Genomic DNA, 24,753 nt, shown 5'->3' with positions numbered 1-24,753 from the left:
AGGAGCAGATGCAGGCAACAGTTCAACGAATACACATACCTTCCTCATTTAGTTTACTGTAAACTAGTCCTGGTTGGGGAAGACAGCCAGTTTCCTCATCCCAGGCATTTAGCGCTGCGTTGCTGGTTTATAACAGAAGTGTTCAATAAATGATTCTTGAGTGAGGGGGGAGGGTATAGTTCAGTCGTAGAGCGCACGCATAGCATGGACGAGGTCCCAGGTTCAATTTTCCAGGACCTCCACTAAATAAATAATTAAATAAATGAACCTAATTACCCCTCCAAAAAAAAAACTTACCAAAAAATAAAAAGATTGCTGAGTGAATGAACAAGTGAAATGTGATAGGGGTGAGGACCTTGTTATATAGCTCAGGGGTAGAGTGTGTGCCTGGCATGCACAAGGTCCTGGGTTCAATCCCCAGTCCCTCCATTAAAATAAGTAAATAAATAAAAGTCTAATTACCTTCCCACAAAATAAAATTAAGTAATTAATCTTTAAAAAGTGATTGGGGGAGTTCCAGGTATAAGTGGAGTGTCGTCGTTAACACGGAAAAAAATCAGCAGAGGGGAAGTTTGCCCTAGCTGACAACCAGTATCCAGTTAATCCAGAATGTTGGCTTGACAAAAATCTCTTTATGAACACAAGGAAGCCACAAAGGAAGATATCCGTGCTACATATAGGCGACCTCGAGACTAGGACAATATAATTTCCTAAAGATAAGCAAGTGTAGCAGACACATGCTATGAACGCTGGGGTCTCCACTGATGAGAGCCAACAGGTTTGGGAATGTGATTTCCTCCTGTTACACCACGGGGATGCAGCCTGAAGGAGGGCCACGGGTGAAGGAGACCTGGCTTCCACTCGCCCGCTGAGTGACCTCAGAAAGTCCCTGGGCCCCTCTGATGTTTGGTTTCCTCATTTACCAACAAATAGAAATGATTATATCCCCATTATAAGATGGTGTTGGAACTAAATGAAATAAGGTGAAAATTCCTTTAAAATGGTCCCTAGCTATTTAAGTTGTGATCAGGACAGCTGTTGTGAATATGATCCTTGGTAATATTACTATTACTTCAGCCTTTAGAGCTTGTCATGCTGATTTTAAATCATTTGCCTATATTCACTGGCTTTGATTCATTGATGACAAATACTAGACATAAAATGAAAAAGAAGGTTGTATTTTTAGTGTCACGTGCTTCATTTAAATTTGTTACACCTGACATTATTTAGGATTTGATGTATTTGTTTAAACCTCAAAACAATCCTGTGACGGGGTGATGTTGTATCTCCAACTTACAGATGAAGAAACTGAGGCATTGAGTTTCAGTAACTTGGCCAAGATGTCATATCCAGTAATAATAACAACAATAATAAAAGCAAACGTTTTCCATAGATTTCCATACACTCTAATTGCTTTCCACACATTAACCAATGTAACTACCAGTAAAGGCAGCTACCTTTACGGTCCCCATTTTACAGATGGGGGAACTGAGGCCCCGAATGCATAAGTAACTTGTCCAAGTCATAGAGTTTTAAACCCCTGGTGGCAGAACAGGAATTTAAAGCCAGGTATAGCTCAGGGGTAGCCATGCTTAGTTAGCATGCACGAGGTCCTGGGTTCAATCTCCAGCACCTCCAGTAAAATACATACATAAACAAACAAACAAACAAACCTAATTACCTCCCCTCCAAAAGCAAAAACCAACAAAAAATTTTAAATAAATAAATAAAAATAAAGCCAAGCGGAGCCTCCCGAGTTAGTCTTACTTATTGGTAGCATTTATTCAGCTCTCTACTTGACTAAGTGAATTTTCTAGATAAATGTTCACCACTTTAATAGTCAAATATTACTTCCCACCATTTCCCCCAATTAATTAACAATTCCTTGTCGTTGATGCAAAATACACTAAATCCTTGTGTAACTTTTCCCCAATGGCCCAGGATCAATGTTATGGCTGCTGGACTTTATCCATCTGCCTTTTGTTTTTATTTCACTTTTTAGAGGCAGATTTTTAGTCTCTCTTCTAGTAATAGGTGCCATTTGATTGTCATTTTGTTTCTCTTTTTGTTTCATTGAAGTATAGTCAGTTATGACATGTCAGTTTCTGGTGTACAGCATCACGTCCCAGCCAAGACTGGTTAGTTGATTGTCATTTCGTTGAGTGGACTCTGCTGAGGGCTGTGAAGCTAGACCTCATGTCAACTTTATTCCTAAGCCAAGACTGAATAAGCTCTGACTTGAGCCAACTCTGTGGACTTGAGTGCATGACCTTTATTACAACTGTTCCAGAGTCTTCAGCTGAGATGAAGGGAAATCGGACCTCTAGGTATGTATGAGCAATCATTTTACCAAATGCCAGAAACTGACACACTGTAACTGAGTATACTTCAATTAAAAACAAAAAAAGCCACAGATAAAGAAAGGGCCAACGAGCTAAAAGGCTGAAGCTGGGATTCAAACCCACGTACGTCCTATTCAAAGCCTATCCCTTGCAAACTATGCTGTACTCTCTCTGCTTCCTATGTTAAACTTCTGCCATTTAACAACAGCTACCATTATAATGATTATAGTATGAAATTCAGACTGTGCATTGAAATAGTTTCCAATACCAAGGATCTTGAAATCAAAATAAAATCTGTCAATTCAACATTCATCTTGCAAAAGGAAAATCTTCACATGACAAACAGTAACCTCTCCTTTAAGAGATTCATTCATTTAACTAGTATTTGTTCAGTGTACTGTGCGGTCTACTGTGACAGATAAAACAAATGGTGAGTGAGACGAACCTGGCCTCTGCCCTCACAGAGAGAGGCTAGAGGAGGAAGCAGAAAAGTAACTGGGCAACACACAGAGAATGACTGGGGAGGGAGAGCACTGGGGAAGGTGCAAAAGTGGAGTCCACTGCAGGCAGCATGAGCAATAGGGGAAACCTCCATAAACAGGAGAGACTACAGCACGTTCTGGGAACAAACAAGATGGAACCACTGATGCAAAGCCTAACTACAGAGTTTGGGTGGGGATGAATGGGAATCTTTGCAGGAAGTGAAATGCCTATATATATATATTTTATATAAAGATCAGTCTAACAATAAACAGAAAAATGGATTGGATAGGGCCAAACTATCCACTTAGTGGGCCAAACTGCCATCCAGGAAGCTGGATGGGTGTTGAATTTAAACAAGAAACTGGTGGCAATGACAATAGTGAGAATGGAGGTGGTCATGTGGAAACTGATTTGACAGCTATTAAGAAGGTAGAGCCGTGATAACTGATGGAAATGCATAAGAGGCAGGAAGTGCCGAAGATGCTGTCCAGATGTGGTTTCCGTAACTGAGTAGATGGTGGTGCCCAAGGTAGGGAATTCAAGGGCGAGGCACTCTATGGGCATGTTTAGGGTGCACATGTGTACAGTTAACTAGCAGCTGGGTTTGAGGGTCTGTCGCTTAGTGGAGCAGCCTAGGCTGGAGGTGGAGGTTTTCCGGTCCACAGCAGACACATGATACCTGAAGAGGGCATGGGCCTGAACAGGCTCACCCACGTGGAGCAGGGCAGCACAGGGACAGTCAGAGCAGCGGCATACGAGGGGAAGGCAGAGAAGCGACGCCCATAAACGGTTCTGTGAATGAGCTTCCAGAGGGCTTGGAGCATACTGGAAACACACTCAGCCTCCATGTAACCAGAGTCCTTCATCGAACTGAAAAGACCATCAAACATCGTCGACAGCGCTCTCCCACCATCCATCCGCCCGCCACGAACCCACCTGCTACGAGACAGGCTCACAGTGACGCCCCTACCCGCGACAGCCCGCACTCTCAGCCTCGCCTCCCGCCGAGGGAAGCTCAGTCCGAAGCCCCGGGCTGCTCCGCAAACACCTGCGGGCATCTCCCTGGAGACCCAGCCTGAAACCGCGCGCAGACCGAGGAACGCCCGCTCCTGCGCCACTCACCGCGCCCGAGGAGGCCCCCTCCTTCAGGCCAAGCCCGAAGTCGTCCTTCTCATTGTCTCTGCTGCTGTCACACTGCCCCAGAGATGGGCCGTGTTCCTCTCCCCGCGGCCCACGCCGGGTCCCGGCAACCTCGGGGCACCGTGCCAGCCGCACCGTTGGCTTCCCAATCAAGTCTTCCTTTCGGCCCGCAACTGGCGCGGCCTAGCCAATGGCGACCCGCCTTCTTCCGCCGGCCGGGCACTCAGCCAATCAGAGGCGGCCGTGCTACGGCCGGCCGGGCGCCCTAGCGACGGGGACGCCAGCCTCAGGTTGCCGTAGCAACCGCAGCACGCGCAGGTCCTGCCGCCCGGCCGCCGCGGGGAGGAGGCGGCGCTTCGGAAGCCAGAGCCGGCGCTGCTGGCTGGTGCACACGGCTCCTAGGACCGTCGGTGCTTCTAGACTTGGTGCGCCCGCTTTTAGCGTTTGAACTAAAATGGCTGGAGACGCGCAGCTTCGTCTTTGGCTGTTCAACTTAAAAAATTGCTACGGACTAAAAATCACTTCTCTTCCAAAGCAGAGATATAGTTTGAAAAGGTGCAATGCGCATGCTAAATAGCTTTCATTTAAGCTGCAGTTAAGGTGCAAACATTTTCAGTTGCTCGGGCGCACCGCATGCCTCGGGCGACGGGGATGTGGCCGTGTAAAAGCAAGGGCGACCTGTGTGACCTATCACTAGAGCGTTTTGTGGCTTTGGGCAAGTCTCTTTACCTTCTATGGAAGTCCGAAGCTTCTTTTTATTGAAGTTTCTATTGTATTAAAGATTTTTTCTTTAAAAAAAAAAAAGCAAAAAAACTTCACATTATAAAGCTTTAAAAAACGCAACATACTGAATGCTTATTTTGTGCCAGGGACTGTTCAAAACCCTTTTCCTTGTTGTTTCCCTTACTCTTCACATCATCTGGTTCTTTTTCACCCTGAAGTTGTAAAATGGAGGCTCAACATGGCAGAGCTAGTAAGCGATGGAGTCAGGGTAGAATCTGACACAGAGTTTCAGTTTAGAGCCTAGGCTTAATCACCACGCCTCTCCCTTGACAATTTCCTTAAGCATAGGGCTTCCTCAACCCCATCTTACATCCTTTCCCATGCCCACTGGTAGGTCAGTTAGCGCGGTGATTAAATGTCCCAAAACTTGATTTAAGATGAATACACAGAACACTCCCCTAATGTTTCTCTGCTTTGAGTAATAATGAAAAGTCGGCCCAATGGGACAACACTTAGGTTTGAGTAATTGAAAACACCTTTTCTAAACTAAAATAGTAAGTTTCCACTTTGGAAATACAGAAAGGTGAACTGAAAGTCAAACTCAGGTGAATATAGCAGAACTAATTAAGCTTCAGAGAACATAAAGCCAGCAGGAATAATGTTACCCATAAAACACAAAAAAAGCTGACAGCGGAGGGCAGACTTGTGCCAAGGAGAAAAAGTATTCTCTACAGACGTTTTAAATATTAAGCAGTGAGACAAAATTACCCCTCTGAACTCCATCAGAGTATTGAATGTGCTTTCCATCTTTTTCCTTCACAACAAAATAAAACCTTACTGTTTTGGCCTTCCCTGCAATCACTGGAGGTGGCACAGATGACTAAGTGGCATGAGACACTGGGCTCTGGAGGAGAGGCGCACCATCACCTCCACCTGCGAGGGCCCCCACACTGCTCTGGAACTCGATAAATATACACGACCAAAGGGGTCATTCTTGCACCCAGGTTATGTGGTGGGGTCCAAATCTGTAAGACCGAACATCCTTCCTCCTGCTGCTGAATACCCCTTTTACTATCCCGAAGTGAATTCACAAGTCATGTAAATTACATGGTTCAAAGGTTAAACAGTATAATGTCATAACTATAAGGAACAAATAAAAGTAACTCAAGTAGGTATTGGACGAGATAAATATTCAAAGTCAACTTAGCATGAAGACAAAAACAATTCCCCATATTTCTGACAGACCCCCTACTGGTCTAGGACTGAAACAAAACCCAAAAAACAGGATTTTAAACACACACACATTTGGAGTGGAGGCATGAGAATGCTCGTACAGAACACAGGACGAGGCCAAGCACAATCCGAAGAAAAAGCGCAACTCAAATTGAGCTTTGAAAGGATAGCAGAGAAATAGAAAGGAAGGTTCTCCAAACAAGAGGAATATTTTCATTACAAGCTTAGAGGTAGGAATGTAAAGGTCACAGAACTGACCCTGGAGAGATCAGATATGCCTTAAGGAGCCAGACCAAGCCAAAATGAGTTGAGAAATTCATTATCTCCTTTCTTGGCTCCACCTCCAACTCTCTCTCTCACACACACACACACAGACACCCCCAAAGTTCTGTAGATGAGAATAATATATTGACAGAAATATTTTTTCCTAAAGTAAATGTAAACAAAACTTTCAGATGAAATTTCCAAAACCAGTAAGCAGCTTGCCCCACCTCACTCCCAAAGATTATCAAATTCATTGTGGGGTAGCAGAAGCTAAAGTTATGGTGCAGAAAACACAGGAGGGAAGTGTTACAGACATGCCTAATGGAAAACAAACCTAGTACTGTCATTTGCTATTACTAAAAATAATCCATAATAAAATTAAAAACAGAGAAGAAAAACAAGACTTGAGTCTGTGAGAGTTTAGTATTAACATGTTCATTACACATCATGTGATGTGTGTTCATTACACCACACAATGCAAAATTCTGAACAGATGTGTCTTAAAAATAGGGAAAAGAATGGTCTAGCCTATCTTCAAGGGCTTAAATTTCAATATTTAACTATCAGAAAGTCACTGTGATACAAGTCAGTAAGAAAAAAATACAGATGTATTATTCAAATAACTGAAGTAGCATTTTTTTGTACTGCCCTGATGGCTAGAATGTATTCATGTATCTGCAAAATGACTGTATTTCCCTCTGAAATAAATTTGTTAGGTTTGAAAACAAAAGAAAAGAAAGGAAGTCATTGTGAAACACAATTTTGTTTCATCTTCTTTTCTCACTGTTTCCTCTTTTCTGTGTCCTGCTTATTGAAGCGCATGATATTAGGAAGCTGGAAATAGAAACCGCTGATTTCTCTTGAGAAAGACACGCAGCTCTTCTAATCTTAAAGTAAAGACAATGTTCAGCGACGGATTCAGTAGACTTTTATTGCTCTTTTGACTTCAGTAACATCTCCCAAAAATAGTTTTCTTCCAATATTATGAAACAGATTTGAAAAGCAGGATTATTCACATTATAGACTTGGTAGATATTTGCACTTCATATAAATGAAAAATATTGGTTCTACATTTTAAATGTTTAATTTACTTTGGATTTTATTACAAAAGAAAATATTATCATTGTGATTATAAAAGTCATAAAAATTAGAACTGTACTGTTCTTATTATACCAAGCTATCAAATACTGTATTATAAATGAACAATAAAATTCCATTTCTATTTAATTTAACATAGTAAACATTGAAAGATAAACCCCCTACAAAAACAAAAACAAAAAAAACACAAAACTTTTAATATGAAAGTCACAAAAGAAAAGCCACAACAGAAAAATCAATCAACACACAAAAATCTGATTAAAAAAACAACTGGGGTTTAACAATTACTCTAAGTCAACTGTAGAAGTCAGTATATACTAGTTAATTTATATGTTTTAAATGATCTATAGATGATTCCACTTCCAACTATGCTTTCCTATTATTGACACTTTTTAAAAAGTTAGAAAAGAACCAACTTTACTTTAAAATTGCCAAATTTTGAACACTATTTTAAATTGTGAATCTCCTTAAAGCCTTATGTTTACTTCTCACAAATAAATAATTGTTGGACTAAACCAAAAGATATTTCACATAGTTCTACTGCATACGACAGCAATGATGTGATCTACATAAATAAGTTTAAAACATTAAATTATTTTAATTTAAACATTTCTGAATTAATTACAATGTTCTATCAATGGCTTACACATCTGAAATCAGAGCACTTTAAAACAGGATTCACACGCTATACTGTTGAGCGCATTTACAGAACTGATGTACGTAACATGATCATTTAAAAACTGCAAGTTCTGGTGTCATACATCTGTGTCAGAGACCATTTTTTTCTTTTACAGAATTTTGAACCTGCCTTTGCAAAAGGAAAAAGCTACAAAACTAGTATAGATACACAGAAACTGCAGGTATGTGGAAGAAACAAGTATTTGTTTTTAGATGGAGAAAACGAAAGTTAATCATTTTGAGTGGTAAAGAAATCAGCTTTATAAATACACGCATTAGCACACTACAAAATGCCGTCCTACACATTTTACAGACTTGGCAAATATGAACAATGATACGCCACAGCTTTTTTAAACGACTTGGGATTTGCGATTGACGTCATTCACACAAACACACTCACACGTACACACACCCATCAGCAAGACCGTGTGCCTCATTCTGCATCTTTAACATCATTAGAGCATGCATAGCATCATCCTTTCATCCTAAGCAAGGTCTTAGTTCATTGTTGTCTTGAAAGCTGCAATTTTAAAGTGAAATAGCATTCAAAAGAAAGTAAATTTTAGATGGTCAGCATGAGGATGTGTTACAGTCTTTGTAAACAGACGTCTGTAAATAAATAAAATGGGTGGAGGAAAGAACACCCTGAGGTGGCTCTGTGGCCAGGGTCTCACCAGCACGAAGCTCCACCCTGGAGACCAGAGCATCTGAGAAAGTGCAGGGCTGTTTATATGAATTTATTGTATCAATGGACTATGTACAGATTTCGTTCTCTTGCACCTCGAGGTAAATCAGTGCATCGCAATTACTGCTGCTCGTGTATGCCTGTTCAAGGCAACATTTACAAATCAATGTATGTAGTAAGTCATATTTTCACTGTCTTTCAGTGAATGCTATCCATGATCGTTATTTCTCAAAAACAGTGGGAATACATCACAGCCACGTAAAACAAGCAAGTACTTAAAATATGAGTTACCTTTGCTTTTCAATGGAGTAGTCACATCAGATGATTTGTAAGTCAAGTAGTCAAAAGAAAGCAGAAACTATGAACAATCAGGAACATAGTACAAACATTTTGAGTGCAAAGCATTTTTGCAAGTCATGGTTTTTCTGGCACCGGACAGACAGACCACTGGTATTCACAATTCATTAAAATCACATCGCCACTATGATCCCAGGTAGGTTTCGGTTTAAATTTTAAAATTACTTCCTGTGAAATAAGCCCAGTTGTTGACCGTGTGATGTCCAGACACAGGAAATGATGCGAGGAAATCCTCTTGTGCCGGTTCCTCAGGGGACTTTACAAAATCACAGCAGCAAACACTGGGGTATTTGGAACCAACTGCGCTGCTGTGAATGAAAAGGACTCACTTCAGGGGACGCCCCGAAACAGTAACAAGCACCGTGGATGACACTCTGTCACCAACAGCCGACAGTTTCACTCTTCCTTACGCCAGCTTGATTTTCTGCAGAAAATCCGCTAGCTTTCCACCCTCCCGTATGAGGCAGAAGTTGAATCCGTTTTTTTAACTAGAATCAGAGAATATGGTGTGGAAATTCTACTAGCTAAGTGGTTGAGAATGGATTGCCAGAGCTGTTGAAATACCAGCTTTTGGCATTCCCATGATCCGCTGTAAGATGGATTTTTCATACTTTTGTACTTTAATGGCAAACGATTAAAGGGAGAATTGGAATTTCATTAAAATTTCCATCCTAATATTCATATTATTATTTTCAACATTTCAGTGGCTTCTCAACACTCATTTGGTTTTTAGACATCCTCTCGCCAGATCAGTTTCACAACCCCATTCATCCAGTCCTACAGGCTTAACCAGAACAACATTTATTTATTTAATATGGAGCTAAAAGTATATAAAAGATGACTAAAAAGACTTGCTATAAGTTAAAAACACAGCTCAGAAAAGCGAAGTCTAACAGAAACACAAAATAGGAAGAAAGTCATCGATCTGAGCTATACATAACAAGTCTAAATTTCCTTTAAAATACAAGTATGGCAGTGCTTTATAGCAAAGATGTAAAATCTACTGACAGCTTTCATATAATAAACCATAGATGCAGGTGAGCACCATTTACATTAACAGTTTACTCTATATTTGTTACCTTTTCAAATGTAGAATATTTAAGCGTCATATCAGTTAAAATAAATAAAATATTTTAAAATGAAATCACAGATAACAATCTATTAAATATCTATACAACAGAAGGAACAACATACACAGAAATGAAAAGTAATTCTTAATAAAGTTAATACTGATCATAAACCCACTTAAGAGAAATCTGACTCCTGATTACTTAAATCATACTACTTATAATAGAAAAATAATCAAAAACTTGAACCTGATATGAAGGAAACCACATTTTAAGTAAAAGACAGCAAAGGCAGGGAACAGAGCGGGCATTCGGGGCTCTAATAAAGCATTGGAACTCAGAAAAGCATTTCTACAAAGGCAACAAAATTTAACTGCTCTAAATTGGTATTTTATAGCTTCTAAAATTCACAAAGCAATGACTGGTATGATGGTTACATTAAAAGAAAAAAACCACCTGCAATTTTGCTTGTCTATCAGAATGGAAACCTAGATGTGGAGGTTTTAAGATTTAAAATTAATTTTAAAAACTTTTATAAAAGTCACAATTACAGTTCTTTTCTAGGAAGTTTCCACTGTTCTACCACTATGGCTGAAAAGTTCCCCTTGCTTGTGAAACACCATGGACGTGTACACAGCAAAATACACACAAAGCAGCCACAACACGCCGGGATGCACGCCCCAGCACTCCCGGAGACTCCCCGTCCTTCCCATAAAGCACTCGCACAAGGGAAGTAACATGGGAAAATTTCTAGTAACACAACGAAAAATTTTAGACTTCTGGACAAAATATGTATCGCTTAAGGTTGGTAGGAACTGTCAGTGATAAACAGACTTTAAAGAAAAGTAGACTGAATGCCCTTCCCACAAATTTTTCTATTACAGAACAGAAACGAAAATTTTCCAACAGGATAAATATTTGAGTAGTAAGAACCATGTACCTCACTTCCAAGAGACCATTTCATTATATACACGGTCCCCAGGGTGCGCCTAAGAAACTTCACACACTACTTCAAAAAGCCCAGCAGTCACGCATCAGCAGCATGACACACAATATTGTTCTATATACAATGACGTGAAATACACACATTATATAACACACACGCATCTGTGTATATATAGCTCTCTCTGTATCTCTCTATATACTTCCTCTTGGTTCAATTCTATAATGAAGTTTCCGCATCCATGTATTTCTTTGTTGGTTCATCTTCAAAACTGATTTTCACACTTAGAGGTTTTTCGGGGCTATTTAAAACAAAGAAGGAGAATGAATGATTTTGAAATGGACAAATATTACATTGTAAACACGGTCAGTAATAAACACCTGGAACAGCATTTTGAGATGACTATTAATACATAAACACGTGACCTGCTATTACTGTCTTGTCTTACTGCTGTCTTTTCACATCAGTAAACATAACTGGAAAAGCAAATATGAAAAAGTCTTAGTTTTTTTAATAGGTATTTCTGCCACAGAAATTCATGTTTTTCTTACAACGAAGGAGAGCTCCTTAAAATTGATCAGTATACGATGGCTATGTCTCATTTATTCGTTTTACTTTATATATGAACAGCTGTGGCATTTGCCTTTTATTTTACTGACGAATTCATTAAAAATTAATCTTTGTTAATACAGATAAGCATCAAGTGATTTCCTGCAAAATGTAACAAATTTACAAACTTTGCCTCCCCAAATTTGGTTCACAAATACAAGATCAAAATACATATTCTACATTTTCCAGTTAATATTGAATACAATGATTCCATGTATATGGAGTTAACTGATTAATTGATTTAACTGTAACATGAATATCTGGGCTTTGAAAATTTTTCCAAAATATAAAATACATGCTACAGTTTGCCGCCTTCTCCAGACAAAACTGAAAGATACCCCAAACATTTTTCTGTTGAACAACATAACCAAACATTTTCTTTCTTCCCGTGTGATTCTGAATTAAGGGGCAAGCTGAATGAAAGGCAGAAGTACAGAAGACAGAATAACAGTACTGTACAGTTTTTGCATTCATCCTAATATACTAACATTCTGGGCCAGGGGTGCTGACAAGGTGTGAAAAATTACTAAGAATCAAAAGAGCATCCAGTGAAATTCTGGCTGCATGGAATCACCCAAAATGACAAACTGTTTAAGTTAAAAATGTCTGAGATCAAAGATAGAAGTGAAGGAAGGACAAAGTCCAGCTTAGAGAATTACAACTCAAGAAATGATGACAGAGAAGAATAACAGAGACAAAGTAGGAGCAAGGTTTGAGAAGCATTCAGAGAAGCTCAATGGATCATTATCAAAAGACAGTCTCCAGAAATAACTAAACAGAAACAGCTGTTTATGTGAGCGACTGCTGGCCTGGGAAGGGTTTTTGATCTGATGCCCAAACAGAACATACCGACACCCAGCAGTGTTGGGCACAAAGTGTGCACAAAATAAATATCTGTGGACGATGAATGACTGAGCGCCCTACAGGATAACACCTCATTTCTCTAGCGACCTAAGGGGTTCAAGTACTAATGATCATCAAGCCAGAATTCCTCAGGTTGAGGGCGTGAAGTGAGGGGAAAAGAAACAAGGGTTATTACGTAACAAGAAATGTAAGGAGGGGTCATGAAACAGGTGTGTAATACATGGTCGGTTATGAAACTGAATGGCCTGTCTTATGTGTGGATTCAATTTCTTACAAACATCTTCTAGGAAAATGTTTATCTCGCTGGAAGAAATAGCAGGCTGAAACCAAAGAAGGTCTTTTTTTCTTGGACCATCAGGACGTGTGACTGAGGTAGTGTTCTATTTTAGTATTTAGTCCCTAGTAATTATCTTTCTTTATATGGTTTCTGTTCTTTTATATATTTATTCGATATGCATATATTCGTTTTTATTATACAATAACTCCAATTCTTTTCTGAGATAAGCAACTATAAAGAAAAATAATGAAACAATCAGTACCTGTATCTGATTCCAGTAAACAGGTAAGTGATGGAGAGGTGGGTGGGTGAAAGGAAGAAGGAAGAAAAGAAGGTTGGTTTTGTTAAGTTAGGAGAATATAAATCACGTGAATTGAGTTAAATTTAATGATTTTACTGATAGCTATCCATAAGTAAACTGAAAGTCGGCTATAGTTAGAAAATGCATAAATGGTCACAGCTACCTCGTGTTAGCTCTGGTTACTTTGGCATTCTCAGTATTCATGGACAGGGCCTTCCACTGGGCAGTTTTGGCCATTTCATCTGATATGTTAACAACTGAGGGATCAACACTGAAGAACAAATACACTTTCTGGTTAGTATTCAGTACTTGCAAAAGCATTAATACCGTCATTCTTATTCTCTATATAATATTTGCTTTCATCAACTTAAAACTGAGAAAACTCTTTGCCGTGCACTTAAAACAAGGTCTAGCAAGATATCAGCATTTTGGAATTCTATTGTAAAGGTCTCACAGGGAACTGCATTTTTCTTTATAATCAAAACTAGGAATAAGACTAATTAAACTGATGATTATGCCCCCAGGTGATTATCCTGACTACGTGGATACTATTAAAATGACATAAAAGAACAAATTAATGTGCTTATAATTATTAAAAGCAATACAGCCTCAAATCAATTAGAAAACTTTTATAGTCAGCACAAAATTCAATTTCAAATATGCAAAGTATAAAAAGAAAAATTAACATTATGATTTTTTAAAAGACTTTTTCATAGCTTTTAAAAAATCATTAAAAAAGAATTTCATAAAACGTGACACTTCAAAATTAGAAATTAAAACACTGCAACAGATAACACAAAAAAGGGTTTATAAGTACCAGTTTTGGCTGGTGTAACCATATCACTAATAATTTTAGTATCACGGTGTTACTATATAAAAGTTATCAAAATCCAAAGAGCAAAATACTGTCCTTTCATTATAAGCAACAAACATACCCATTCCATCACTATATGAAATATTGCAAAAACTACTTCAAAACCCCAAATCCAAAAACAAAGCCATATATTAATAATTTGGGGCTCAAGGTTGTCAGTCACAAGTAACAAGAAAGTATTAGGAAGTTAATAGAAATATATTTGCAAGTCTTTTTTCTTCACCAAAAGGAAAACATTTCATGCCAATAAGCAACAAATACAAATGTCAAATTAGGTGTTAAATTAACAAGGTGATGGCAGCCGGGTTATAAATCACTAAACAGCGGTCATTTAGAAAGTGCTGGCTTTGTTCATACGTCAAATCCGCGTGTTGTTTACAACCGAAGGCTGTACAGAGGACAGCCACGGTCACTGAGGAGTCCAGGAACGGCTGCTTCACCAAATTTTTAAAAGTGCACAAATTTGAAAGCTCAGATTCACCACAGCAGAGCCATCCCACTGGAAACTCTTGTCTACCCCAAGGAAATGTTTCTTTGCTCAGATACCAACGTCAAGGAACTGAAGAGAGAAATTCCTGAAGCCCTTCCTGGCTTCTGAATGTCTTCTCTAAGCAAGAACTTTCCCATTAGCAGAAACTGAGACCTTTTTTGAAGGAAGTATATATTTGTTTTTCCCCAAAATCAAACTAGATGGGGAAAAAACTGCGTCTACATTAAATAATTTTCATATTTTATAGTGGTTTACAGTTTCTCAATGTTTCCACAGGTTACCTCATTTCGTTTTCATGGCACGTCATCCAAAGCTACTTAAGATTTAACATTCCAGCAGAGAAACGGGTCAGCCAATTCCTGACATTCTGGATATTCAAGTTTTAAGTAAAGCAGCATTAATCGTGGCTCACGTCACCACTTCCCAACAACAGTAAATATACATATGCCCATTCTTTTTGTTAAATATCAGACAGTGTAAGCATGGCCTCCACTAACGTGTGTCATCACAGGGAGAAAGAGGTGACGTGCGACCTACAGAAACTATGGGGCAATCCCAGCACAATGATGGGTCGCTAGTAACTATCCTGGCAGGTTCTATACTCTTTTTAGCAACAAAGCCAATACATTAATTCATTTAGCAAACATTTACAGAAGCTACAGAGGCAGAGCACTGTACGTGCATATGTCAAGATGTCTACACTGGCCACTTAATTTAAAGTGTATCAAAATTTGAGGGAAAATCACGAAAGGTGACAAAGAATAACAGCAATGATGAAAATTAATAGTAAAAACCATTAGAAGAAAATTACTTGTAAATTCATTTATCAAAACGAATCAACATGGACAAGTCCAAATGCTACCTCTAAAAAATCATAAAGATTAGTTAAAAATGAAAGAAGGTTAAATCAAGTTAATTAAACACCAACAAACATTTTTCATTAACTGGTCAAGAAAGGAACCTATGCACATTCTAAAACTGATGTTTCTACTATAATTAGCTAGCTAGGAATGAAATAAATGTGTAAAATAAGATTCAGATGTCTACATAAATAATACAGGTTTTTAACTTACTGAAAAGTTTACACTTCCCAACCTTTATATTTAGTTCTTAAATTTAAATACAAATCACCTGAATTATACATGGTGAATTATGTATGAAACGTTAGTTTTTCCCTAATATGAGCCCTCACTGCCAAAGGTCAAATTGCATCTTGGAAACCTGCAGGAGGGTTTTAAGGCCTCTTTTAAACATAGCTACATAACGGAAGGTTATCAGAAAATGGATTATAAATGTTTACTTTCCAGCACACACTGAGCCCAGCCCTAAGGAAGGGCAGAGGGGAAAAAAAACTGTACTACTGAGAGAATGGGAAAATTCTAGGACTAATTCAAACTTCGCTGAAACAGAAGGAGTGATGAAAGACAAGAAAATCTCGTCTGCTTGGCCGGGAAGCCAAGGTCTCCTTCACTCCTGCCTGTAACTGGGGAGGGAAGGAGCGAGAGACTTCCTCGTCCACCTGCAGGAAGCCCTCCTTGAGCTCACACACAAGATGTAGGTTTTGTCATCTTTTAAAAAGTAGGTATCACACCGCATGACTCATTCTTCACACCTGACACGTCTGCGAAGTACGTTTCACAAGATAAAGTTGTATCTCACCTATATTTTAGGGCCTTTACTGGAATCTGCAAGAGGCTTCCCCCTTCAAATGGAAGGTGCACAGTTTCCTCTCCAACTTGAAGCATTCGCTCAGCTTCCTTTAACAGAAGAGTGAAGAGATTACCTTTCCCAGAATATTTCCAGGAGGACCAATTAATAGATAATATCTTAACTAGAGACCCAAACTGACAATATTATTTAATGTGCCATGACTGAAAATTTTGTTTTATTTTTATGAAGACATACGTACAGCCCAAGATAAAAACCACCACTGGTAAAGATTTTAAGAGACTATAACTTTTGTCTCATAAATTAATCATTGCCACTATTTAAAAATCAATTTTCCTACACAGATTGTATGATCAGTTAATACATAGGTACACAATAGAGACAAACTCTTGTGATATCTCATGGCTCTCATTGCAACACGACATAAGCAAAGCCTCATCTGGATAAGGCAGGGTTCTCAGCAATGCTGAGATGAAGGGCCAGCAACTCTGCTCTGGGAGGCAGTCCTGTGTACGCAGGATGGTCAGCAGCCCATTAGATGCCAGGAGCAGCCCCCGCAGTATGACAAAGTCACCCCAGGTGGAGAACACCTTAGCTAAGAGACAAGAGCCAAGACCATAACACAACTATGACTGGGGGCGGGGAGAGTCGGGGGGAGAGGGAGGCAGTGCAGAGACTGGGAGAGCATTCCCTCTTCTTTCTCACCCATAGAAATCCCACTACTTGGTGGCGGCAATGTACCCCGCTTTAGCAAAAATAATAAAAGATTAAAAATAAATAAATAAATAAAACCTAAGCTGAATTTCCCAGCATTCCTGGGTGCCATTTCTGGATGGCAGGGTACAGCCCCGACCCTCCCTCCTGCTGTCTCTGATGCTGACACGACAGCTGGAGCTCAGCAGCCACTCTGACCCACGAGGGGACTCTGGGGGTGAACAGTCTATGCTGGGCTGGGAGAAAAGCAGCAGAGTTCCTGGTAAGTCAGTGGAGCTATCACAACAGACCAGTCACTTCCAAGATTCTTTATACAAAATAAACCCTTGTGTTTAAGGCACCTTTACTTTTGTCTTGTGATACCCAACTGACCTTACTCTAACTGACACAGGAAGTAATTAATAAACAAGCAATCGGACCAAAATATTTTATAAATAAATTCTGTCCTATTTGAAAAATCATCAAAAGCTCACAAATATTTACATACATAATATAGTTTTGGAGAAAACAAAACTCTTTTAAAAATTTTGGAGGCTTAATTCAAATGAATATTTTAATTAGTGTCCTGATAAAAAAGTCAAAATGTTGGCTGAAAAGTAAGCAAAAACCCAGTAATCTTGCCATAAATCAGCACTGAATATCAATCCAAATCATGAAAAAGATGCCAACAAGCCCTAAATGCATTTGTCTGCAAAGATTTTAAAATGTATTTTCATAAACACTATGCAAATATAAGGTATAAATTACGCTGATTTCCTCTCAAAAATTTGAAGAAAAACAGTAATTTTGAGATCAATTTAAATAGGACCACAACTTTTTAAAATGTTTGATTTTCAAACAATATTCTGAATCGGGAAACTGAGGGAGGCACTAAAATCAACAGCATCATCTATGCTACATACAGTGGCCATTTTTCCTTCTTACTAAGTCATAACATTGAGCTGGTTATTAAAAAAAATCAAATTCAGAATAGAGTATTCACGTAAATCTCAGCATATATATCAACTAATGGTACCTAACTTTGGATATAAAAACTAAAGTTTCACTATACTTTCTGTAAAAAGATGTTTACTTAAAAATCCTTTTTGTCCTTAGCTATGCCAGATTATTGAAATGCTGCTAAAATAAAAATGCATGCTAAAATGTAGTTATGTACTGAAGGTTAAAATAGATGGTAGGCTATGATGTAGAATTATTTTGTTACTTACACTTTAATAGTGCTAAATTCTTCTGACTGTTGATTGAGAACACATGATACATAATTTTTTTTTAAGAAGAATTTTGTGTAAGGGATAAGGACAAGTTGGTAAAATGGGTTAAGAACCTATATTTAGAACAAGTTACCTACTAACCTCTCTCTCACCCTTTCAGTTTCCTAATTTGTAAACTGGGGATAAGACAAGAAGCTGCACCTTACAATAATAACATTATTAGGAAGACAGGAGGAGTGGATTTCCATTACAGTGATGGCAATAGTGTCTGCTCAATGGTACAAAACATTAAACAAATGAATGGTGCACATTTAAAATTCTTGGCTTTTTTTTTTTTTTTTTTTTACCTCTTTCTCTTTTTTCTTTTTGTCGTCTTCTTTCTTTTTCTTACTTTCTGGCATGAGATCATCAAGCCAACTAAGTTCTCTCTTTGTGAAACACAGATCCATGAGTTTGCGTACAAAGACTAGTGCAAGAACCTTTAAAGAGCGGGGAGAGAATATTAAGTAATGCCTAAAAATACAGAAATTATATCACTCAGAGAAAAAGTATTTAATAAATCATAAATAATAAAAAAGTAGCTTCATGTATTTTATTTTAAAATACTTCTTATTTCAAGAAACTGAGTCACTTATTTACCTTTTCCAACTTTCTGCTCGAAGAAATAAAGGAAATGACATTTTTAGCCTTTTCCTATATAAATCCCTCACATTCTGCATAAAATTATAAAGCAGATTAAGCATGATGAGTATCTTCACAGTACACGATTATTAATGTTTATGATGACTTTACATTATACATGTTATATAAGTAGATATAATCTTTAAAATCTCTTAAGCATTAGAGAATCCATTTTCCAGCATTAGGTTTTAACTTTCCAATCGTATTTGTGAAAAAGACATATTACTTTCATTTGCTTTTCTTTAACTGATGCTAAGGTTGAAGACGTTCTAAAATGTTCACTGGGCATCTGGATTTCCTCTTCTGTTCTTACTATTTCCTATCTTTTGCCTGTTTTTTTCAATTGGTTTTTATGACTTCTGTTTGTGAATTCCTAAAAGTTGTGTGGTTTGGATAGCAACACTTTATCTTAAATGTTACAAATATTTTCTCCCCGTTCACAATCTGATTTTACTATAGATATACAAAACATTGAATTATCACGTGGTCAAATATATCATCTTTCTTTCACTCTTGGGTTTCCCTGCCTTCTTTGAAAAGTTATCCTCAATCACTGGATTATATAAACAATCTTTGAAATTTTCTACTACAATTTAACATTTAAATTCTGATTATTTCTTTCTGAATCTGACATCATGTAGTAACTTTATTTAGCTCCCAGTATGCAGTCAAATCTAACACTATATACTAAAGTTCCCCACTTAAATGAATTACCGCCTTTGATGAAATAGTCCACTTATATTATCCAAGTGGCAAATTTGCAAGTATCCTGATAAATTTCTGGAATCGTTAGTCTCTTTTTCTTATCTACTTGTCGATTCCCATGTCAATTTCACACTGCATTATCTACACTGATTTGACAGAAACCTTTAAATATTTAGTTATCAAAACACTGTGGTATCAGCACAGGGACAGTCAAATCCCTCACCCCTGGACCCAGCCAGGAATTTTGAATTACAATTACTTCTGTTTTGTTATTCTCTACTATCTATTATATCTTTATTTTCTCATTAATATATAATTTGTATATTATAAAACAGAAAAATATCAGGTGCATATTTTGATGCTTTTGAAAAATGTATGTAATCTTATAACCCACATCCAGAAAAGATACAGAACACTTTTATTGTTGTGGCTCTGGTATCTATTTTTCCCTATGAACTTTAAAATCACCCAGCTCACACTGAAACCCACCCCCACCACACACAAACACAAATAAAACTAGTAAACATCATACTTGGAAGTGAATTTTCATAATACTATGTATGCAAAACGAAGAACATAGTATATCTTTCTACCTGTTTAGGTCTTAATTTTATGTCCTTCAATATTGTTATGGGTTGAATTGTGTCCCCCATGAAAATCTTATTTGAGTCCTAGCCTCTAGCGCCTCTTACTATGGCTTTATTTGGAAATAGGGTTGTTGCAGATGCAATTAATTAACATGAGGCAGGTCATCCTGGAGAGAATGGGTTCCTAACACAGTATGTCTCCTGTCCTCATGAAACGTTCGTGTGAAGACACAGGGAGAAGACTTGCAATGAGGAATTCAGACTGGAGTTGTGCAGCTGCTAGTCAAGGAACGCCAACGGCTGTCGGCAAACCATCAAAACTAGAAAGGGGCAAAGGAATCCCCTGTGGGGCTCGGAGGGAGCAGGGTCCTGTCCACATGTTGATTTCTGACATCTGGCCTCCAGAAGTGTGACACAAATTTCTGCTGCTTCAAGCAAATGAGTTTGTGACACTTTGTTACAGCAGCCCTAAGAAACTAACACAAATACTATTATAAAGCTCTTTTTTTTTTTTCTTTAAATAGGTTTCTCCTTTTAAATTTATTCTTAACTATTTTATAGTGTTTGGTCACTACTATGAATATGATTTTTTCCATTTCCATTTTTAGAATTATTACTAAGCTAGAGCCTTTTCACTAATTCCCACATTTTCTTGTACCCGGCCATCCTAACAAAATTCTTATTAATTCTGTTAAGAGCTTTTAGGCTTTTTTGAGCGATTCGGGTTCACAGTTATACAGTCACATTATTGACAAAAATGTTAGCTCCTCTTTACAGCAATCACTATATTACTCCTGTCTTACAGTTGGGACTGCCAGGTCACGTCGAAGAACAGTCGTAAGCAGGGGGCTTTCCTCTCCACGTCAGGGGCGGGCGAACCACAAGCCCCTGCGCTAGGTCCGCTCCGCCACTTGCCCGTGTGGCTTGTGAGCTAAGAACAGCCTTTACAGATGAACTTTCAGAGCTGATCGGATGATAGGGACACGAGCTGAGAACTCCAATTAGGTGACACATTATCCCAAAAGAAAACCTTCCATTCGTAGTCTTCCATTAAAAAATGGAAAACCCTGTACAATTATTTTTTGAATTCTATCAATAAAAAATTGTGAAAACCCTCTCTCTTGCTGTATATATGCACCTGTGTGATGTTCTGGAGGCCTACAAAGCCAAAAATATTTACTATATGACCCTTTACATACAAGTTTGTTGACCTCTCCTCTAGGTGTTCATATTCATCGCTGTAGATTCACGTACCACTTTAAAACCCATGACCCTCTCCCATAGCTGTGGTTAGACATCTTTTCTCTTTCTTAGCCTTGTATATTCTGGTCTCCCATCTTCTTCTTCACTTAGGAGTTTATCCATTATTTAGCTTTACAAATAAGCAATTTGGTTACATTTATTTGAAGTCTTCTTGAATGAGGGCAATGAAGGGTATACATTTTCCTCTGAGCATAACTTCTCTGCTCATAGATTAGAAGTTATTCATTTCAATTCCTCCACAATGTTTTTTTTAATTCAATTTTCCACCCAAGGCTTATTTCAGAATTTAATTTCTGCATGCAAGATTTTTTAGTGACTTTTCAGTATTCGTATGTAATTTAATTTATTTGTGATCAGGGAATATTACCTATATAAATTCACAGCTTTTCAATTTTTAAAGATTTTGTTTGTGGCCATGTACATAACCAAGTTTTATATAATATTTATAAAAGGACAAACAGTCCCTATTTGCAAAATGCAATTTTGTAATGTGGTAACTTAATGAATTACATTGACTCTTACTAATATCACCTACAATCTTTATTACGTTTTACCTTCTAGATCTATTCGTTTATGAAAAAGATGGACTGAAATACCCTATTAAAGAACCATTTGTTCTGGTTGCTTTCCTTTTTACATTTGACTATCATATTTGTTCCACAGATATCCTAAATGCTGGAGTTGTGTAAAAATACAAAACAGCATTCTATAGTCCAAGGACTAAACATCAAAACAAACCAAAATTTAGAAAATGACAAGCAATTCTCAGAATGATTGGTTTCATAGCCAGAAAGGGCTGACTCACATTTCAAAACACCTGAGGCACTTAAAATGGGCTATTCCTTTTCTCAATGTCAATTAGAAACATTAGTAAGATAATTACTATCAAAACACACCAAAATGAAAGTCTGAAAAGAAGAAAAAAACAAAACAAAAAACACCTTACCATCATAGGAAAAACCACTGCGGCAGCTGAAGCCTTTATCACCCACAGGAGGACCAGGCAGGTGAGCTGCATGACTGTGAAGACGTGGACCTTCCACAGAGGCACGTAGCGGAGGTATATCAAATCGGGCTGGTGCTTAGCAGGCATCCCAAACAGTTTTATACGGTCAAAAAACTATGTTTTGAGTGTAAAACAAAACAAGAAAAGTTTTTTAACGAAGACCTGAATTCTGCTACTTAGGAAAAGAAATTATATTCTACTGTAGGTTTCTGTGATTTAACCTGTAACTATGTTATGACAGCACAGGATAATGTTTCAGCATACAACATCTTGATCCAAGGAGGGGAAAAAAAAAAATCAAGACAACCATTTGAATGACTAATTCATTCGTCAGAAAAAAAGTCAAAGTGCTTTGATCTGGGGGATTAAAATATTTAGATAAATTTCTCCGCTATAACCAACCGCACAAATCATTTAATCCCTTTTAACTTGTTTTCTAGTGTGTAAAATAAAAGAGTAACACTCTCCTAAGGTTCTTTCTAAATCTAACATTACAAATTTATGACAATAACCTGAGGTAACAATGATCAATTTTTCACCCGTTGAAAAGGAAAACTATGAGTCCATTTCTTAGCCTTTTTGAGCTTTAATTTCGTCATTTATATGTGGCGTAAGATCGGCCCTCAGTACCTCACAGAATTGTTGTTAAACAATCAAGTGAGTTAATGAGATCATTTCTTGGCCAGTGGAGAGCAGACCCCGAACTGTGGCATTTAAAAAATAAAGACGTTGCCTCTGAGAGGCCTCGCCGCCACTAGCTGGCAACTGGACACAACACGCTTCTGCCTGGAGGCGGGCATGGGGCCCCTGCTCCGCCCAAGGAGCCGCCCTTAAGGCTGGATTTGGAGAAGTCTTCATAAGTCCTATCAGGCTGTTTCCCAAGAAACACTATAAATAATACAAACCAGATTAGTTAAGACACTGGATACTAGTCTGGCTCCATTGCTTACTTGGTTAAAAACTTAGTTTTTGTTTGTTTCATGATGAACAAAATCAGTATTTCCTCCTTTCCTGTTTCCCAAGGTTGTTTGGAGGATCACAGAAAGTCATTTCCGCACTAGACTTTTTAAACTGTGTTGCACCAAACGGCCGGTAGTACCATTGTTACAGAAAACGAGTTTATGTACGTTTTCTTTTTAAGCAACTCAAATTGCTGTTCTAACGTGTCACAAACGTGTCATTTGTGTCCGTTCCAAACCTTTTGATCCTCCCTCTCACTATACTAGTCTTTATTAATAGTTACCTTTCAGTAGCTTCAATTAAAAATAGGTAAGGACATATCAGGTCATGATCTCATTCTCGGGGGGGGGAGGGGTGTGCAGTAAGCAATAATTACTTTAAAAATGTGGATCTGAAGTCATAGTTCACCTGCCCCCAAAATACGTGAGTACAGAATAAATCAATACAAAAACAATCTTTGCAAATATAAAATATTAAAATTTTCCTGCAAAATCATTAAATATTTAAGACTTGCCTGGATTCCTTTTAATGAGGAAACGCCCATATAAAGGAAAACGCCGTACAGAACAGGCATTGGAATAAACTGTAGGTAAAATGACCGCAGTTAGAATCCATGCTACTAAAACAATTTCATAGTAAAAAATACATAAAAACTTGGTCAGAGTGCCTATGGAGACAGAGGTACAAGATCTCTCAATGAAGAGACCAAACTTTTCTATAAATAAGAAACATACTAGTGAACAACAACCTCCTTGAAAATCATTCATCTTCTACATTGTTCCTTCCTCAGAAGGGCATCTGTCCAGTGGTTAAGAGCCTGGGCGCTACAATCAGACTGTCTGGTTTAAAAACCCAGTTACCCTCCTACTAAGCTTTAACCTCTCTGTGCTTCAGTTTCAGTATCAGATTGCCTTGAAGATTAAAAAATGTCAAATGCATGGAAGACTCAGAAAAGCACACGGTATGTATCGACCACTCAGAAAGTGTCCGCTGTTATTAGTGTCACGATCCCCGCAGTGAGCGCTACAGGGCACCACTTACTGAATACGTGTAATAATTAAACACTGTCCCCAAAGGGAAGTCCTTATTACTCTGGCAGTTAGGGGACCCTAAACTGCCTACCGTTCCCAGGCATTCCACAGAAAAGCTAGCTACAGGGCCCATTCGCTGACTCACACGCCACCATCAGCTCTCCCCCAAGGGAGGGAGCTCGAAGGAAAAAGACATAACAGCCACACAGGAGAATCAGTCACACTCACTCTGCTAAACAACCTAGTATGTCCTTACTGAGGGCCTTGGAAGGGAAGTAAACATGTCAAAAATCTAATAAATATCCTTCAGGGAATCTCAAGAAAATATTTTAGCCATAAAGCAACTTCAGAATACTAGGAAAGATGAAAAATCAGAATGAAAAAAAAAAAAACCCTCCCTGAAATTAAAGATATAGTAACCCAAATAATTAAAAAGAATTTTGTTAAAATGATTTTGGTAAGACTAACGAGATCAATATAACGATAAGGAAAATGGGCG

At 38.1% G+C, this 24,753-nt stretch overlaps 2 protein-coding genes across 10 annotated transcripts in view; both read right to left on the bottom strand.

The window, feature by feature from the left end:
• The window catches only part of NEK10 (NIMA related kinase 10), a 177,918-nt gene extending 173,799 nt beyond the window's left edge, over positions 1–4,119 (bottom strand). For all 3 annotated transcript variants that reach the window (XM_031469795.2, XM_064496828.1, XM_031469796.2), the window contains exon 1: positions 3,948–4,119. The gene's annotated coding sequence lies outside the window, so the exon portion shown is untranslated. The remainder of the gene's footprint in view (positions 1–3,947) is intronic.
• A 2,977-nt stretch (positions 4,120–7,096) lies between these two features.
• SLC4A7 (solute carrier family 4 member 7) overlaps positions 7,097–24,753 on the bottom strand; it is a 111,777-nt gene continuing 94,120 nt past the window's right edge. For all 7 annotated transcript variants that reach the window (XM_064496826.1, XM_064496824.1, XM_064496822.1 and 4 more), the window contains 6 exons: positions 23,738–23,806; positions 22,204–22,377; positions 18,369–18,500; positions 16,088–16,185; positions 13,228–13,335; positions 7,097–11,314 (listed from right to left, as the gene is read on the bottom strand). In XM_064496826.1, the coding sequence (XP_064352896.1) occupies positions 11,233–11,314; positions 13,228–13,335; positions 16,088–16,185; positions 18,369–18,500; positions 22,204–22,377; positions 23,738–23,806 (663 nt within the window). In that variant the 3' untranslated portion in view covers positions 7,097–11,232. The remainder of the gene's footprint in view (positions 11,315–13,227; positions 13,336–16,087; positions 16,186–18,368; positions 18,501–22,203; positions 22,378–23,737; positions 23,807–24,753) is intronic.

This window comes from Camelus dromedarius, chromosome 17 (assembly GCF_036321535.1).
Source record: "Camelus dromedarius isolate mCamDro1 chromosome 17, mCamDro1.pat, whole genome shotgun sequence".
Lineage (NCBI taxonomy): Eukaryota > Metazoa > Chordata > Mammalia > Artiodactyla > Camelidae > Camelus > Camelus dromedarius.
The sequence above is the reverse complement of the archived record's forward strand: the minus strand, read 5'-3'. Positions and strand labels throughout refer to the sequence as shown.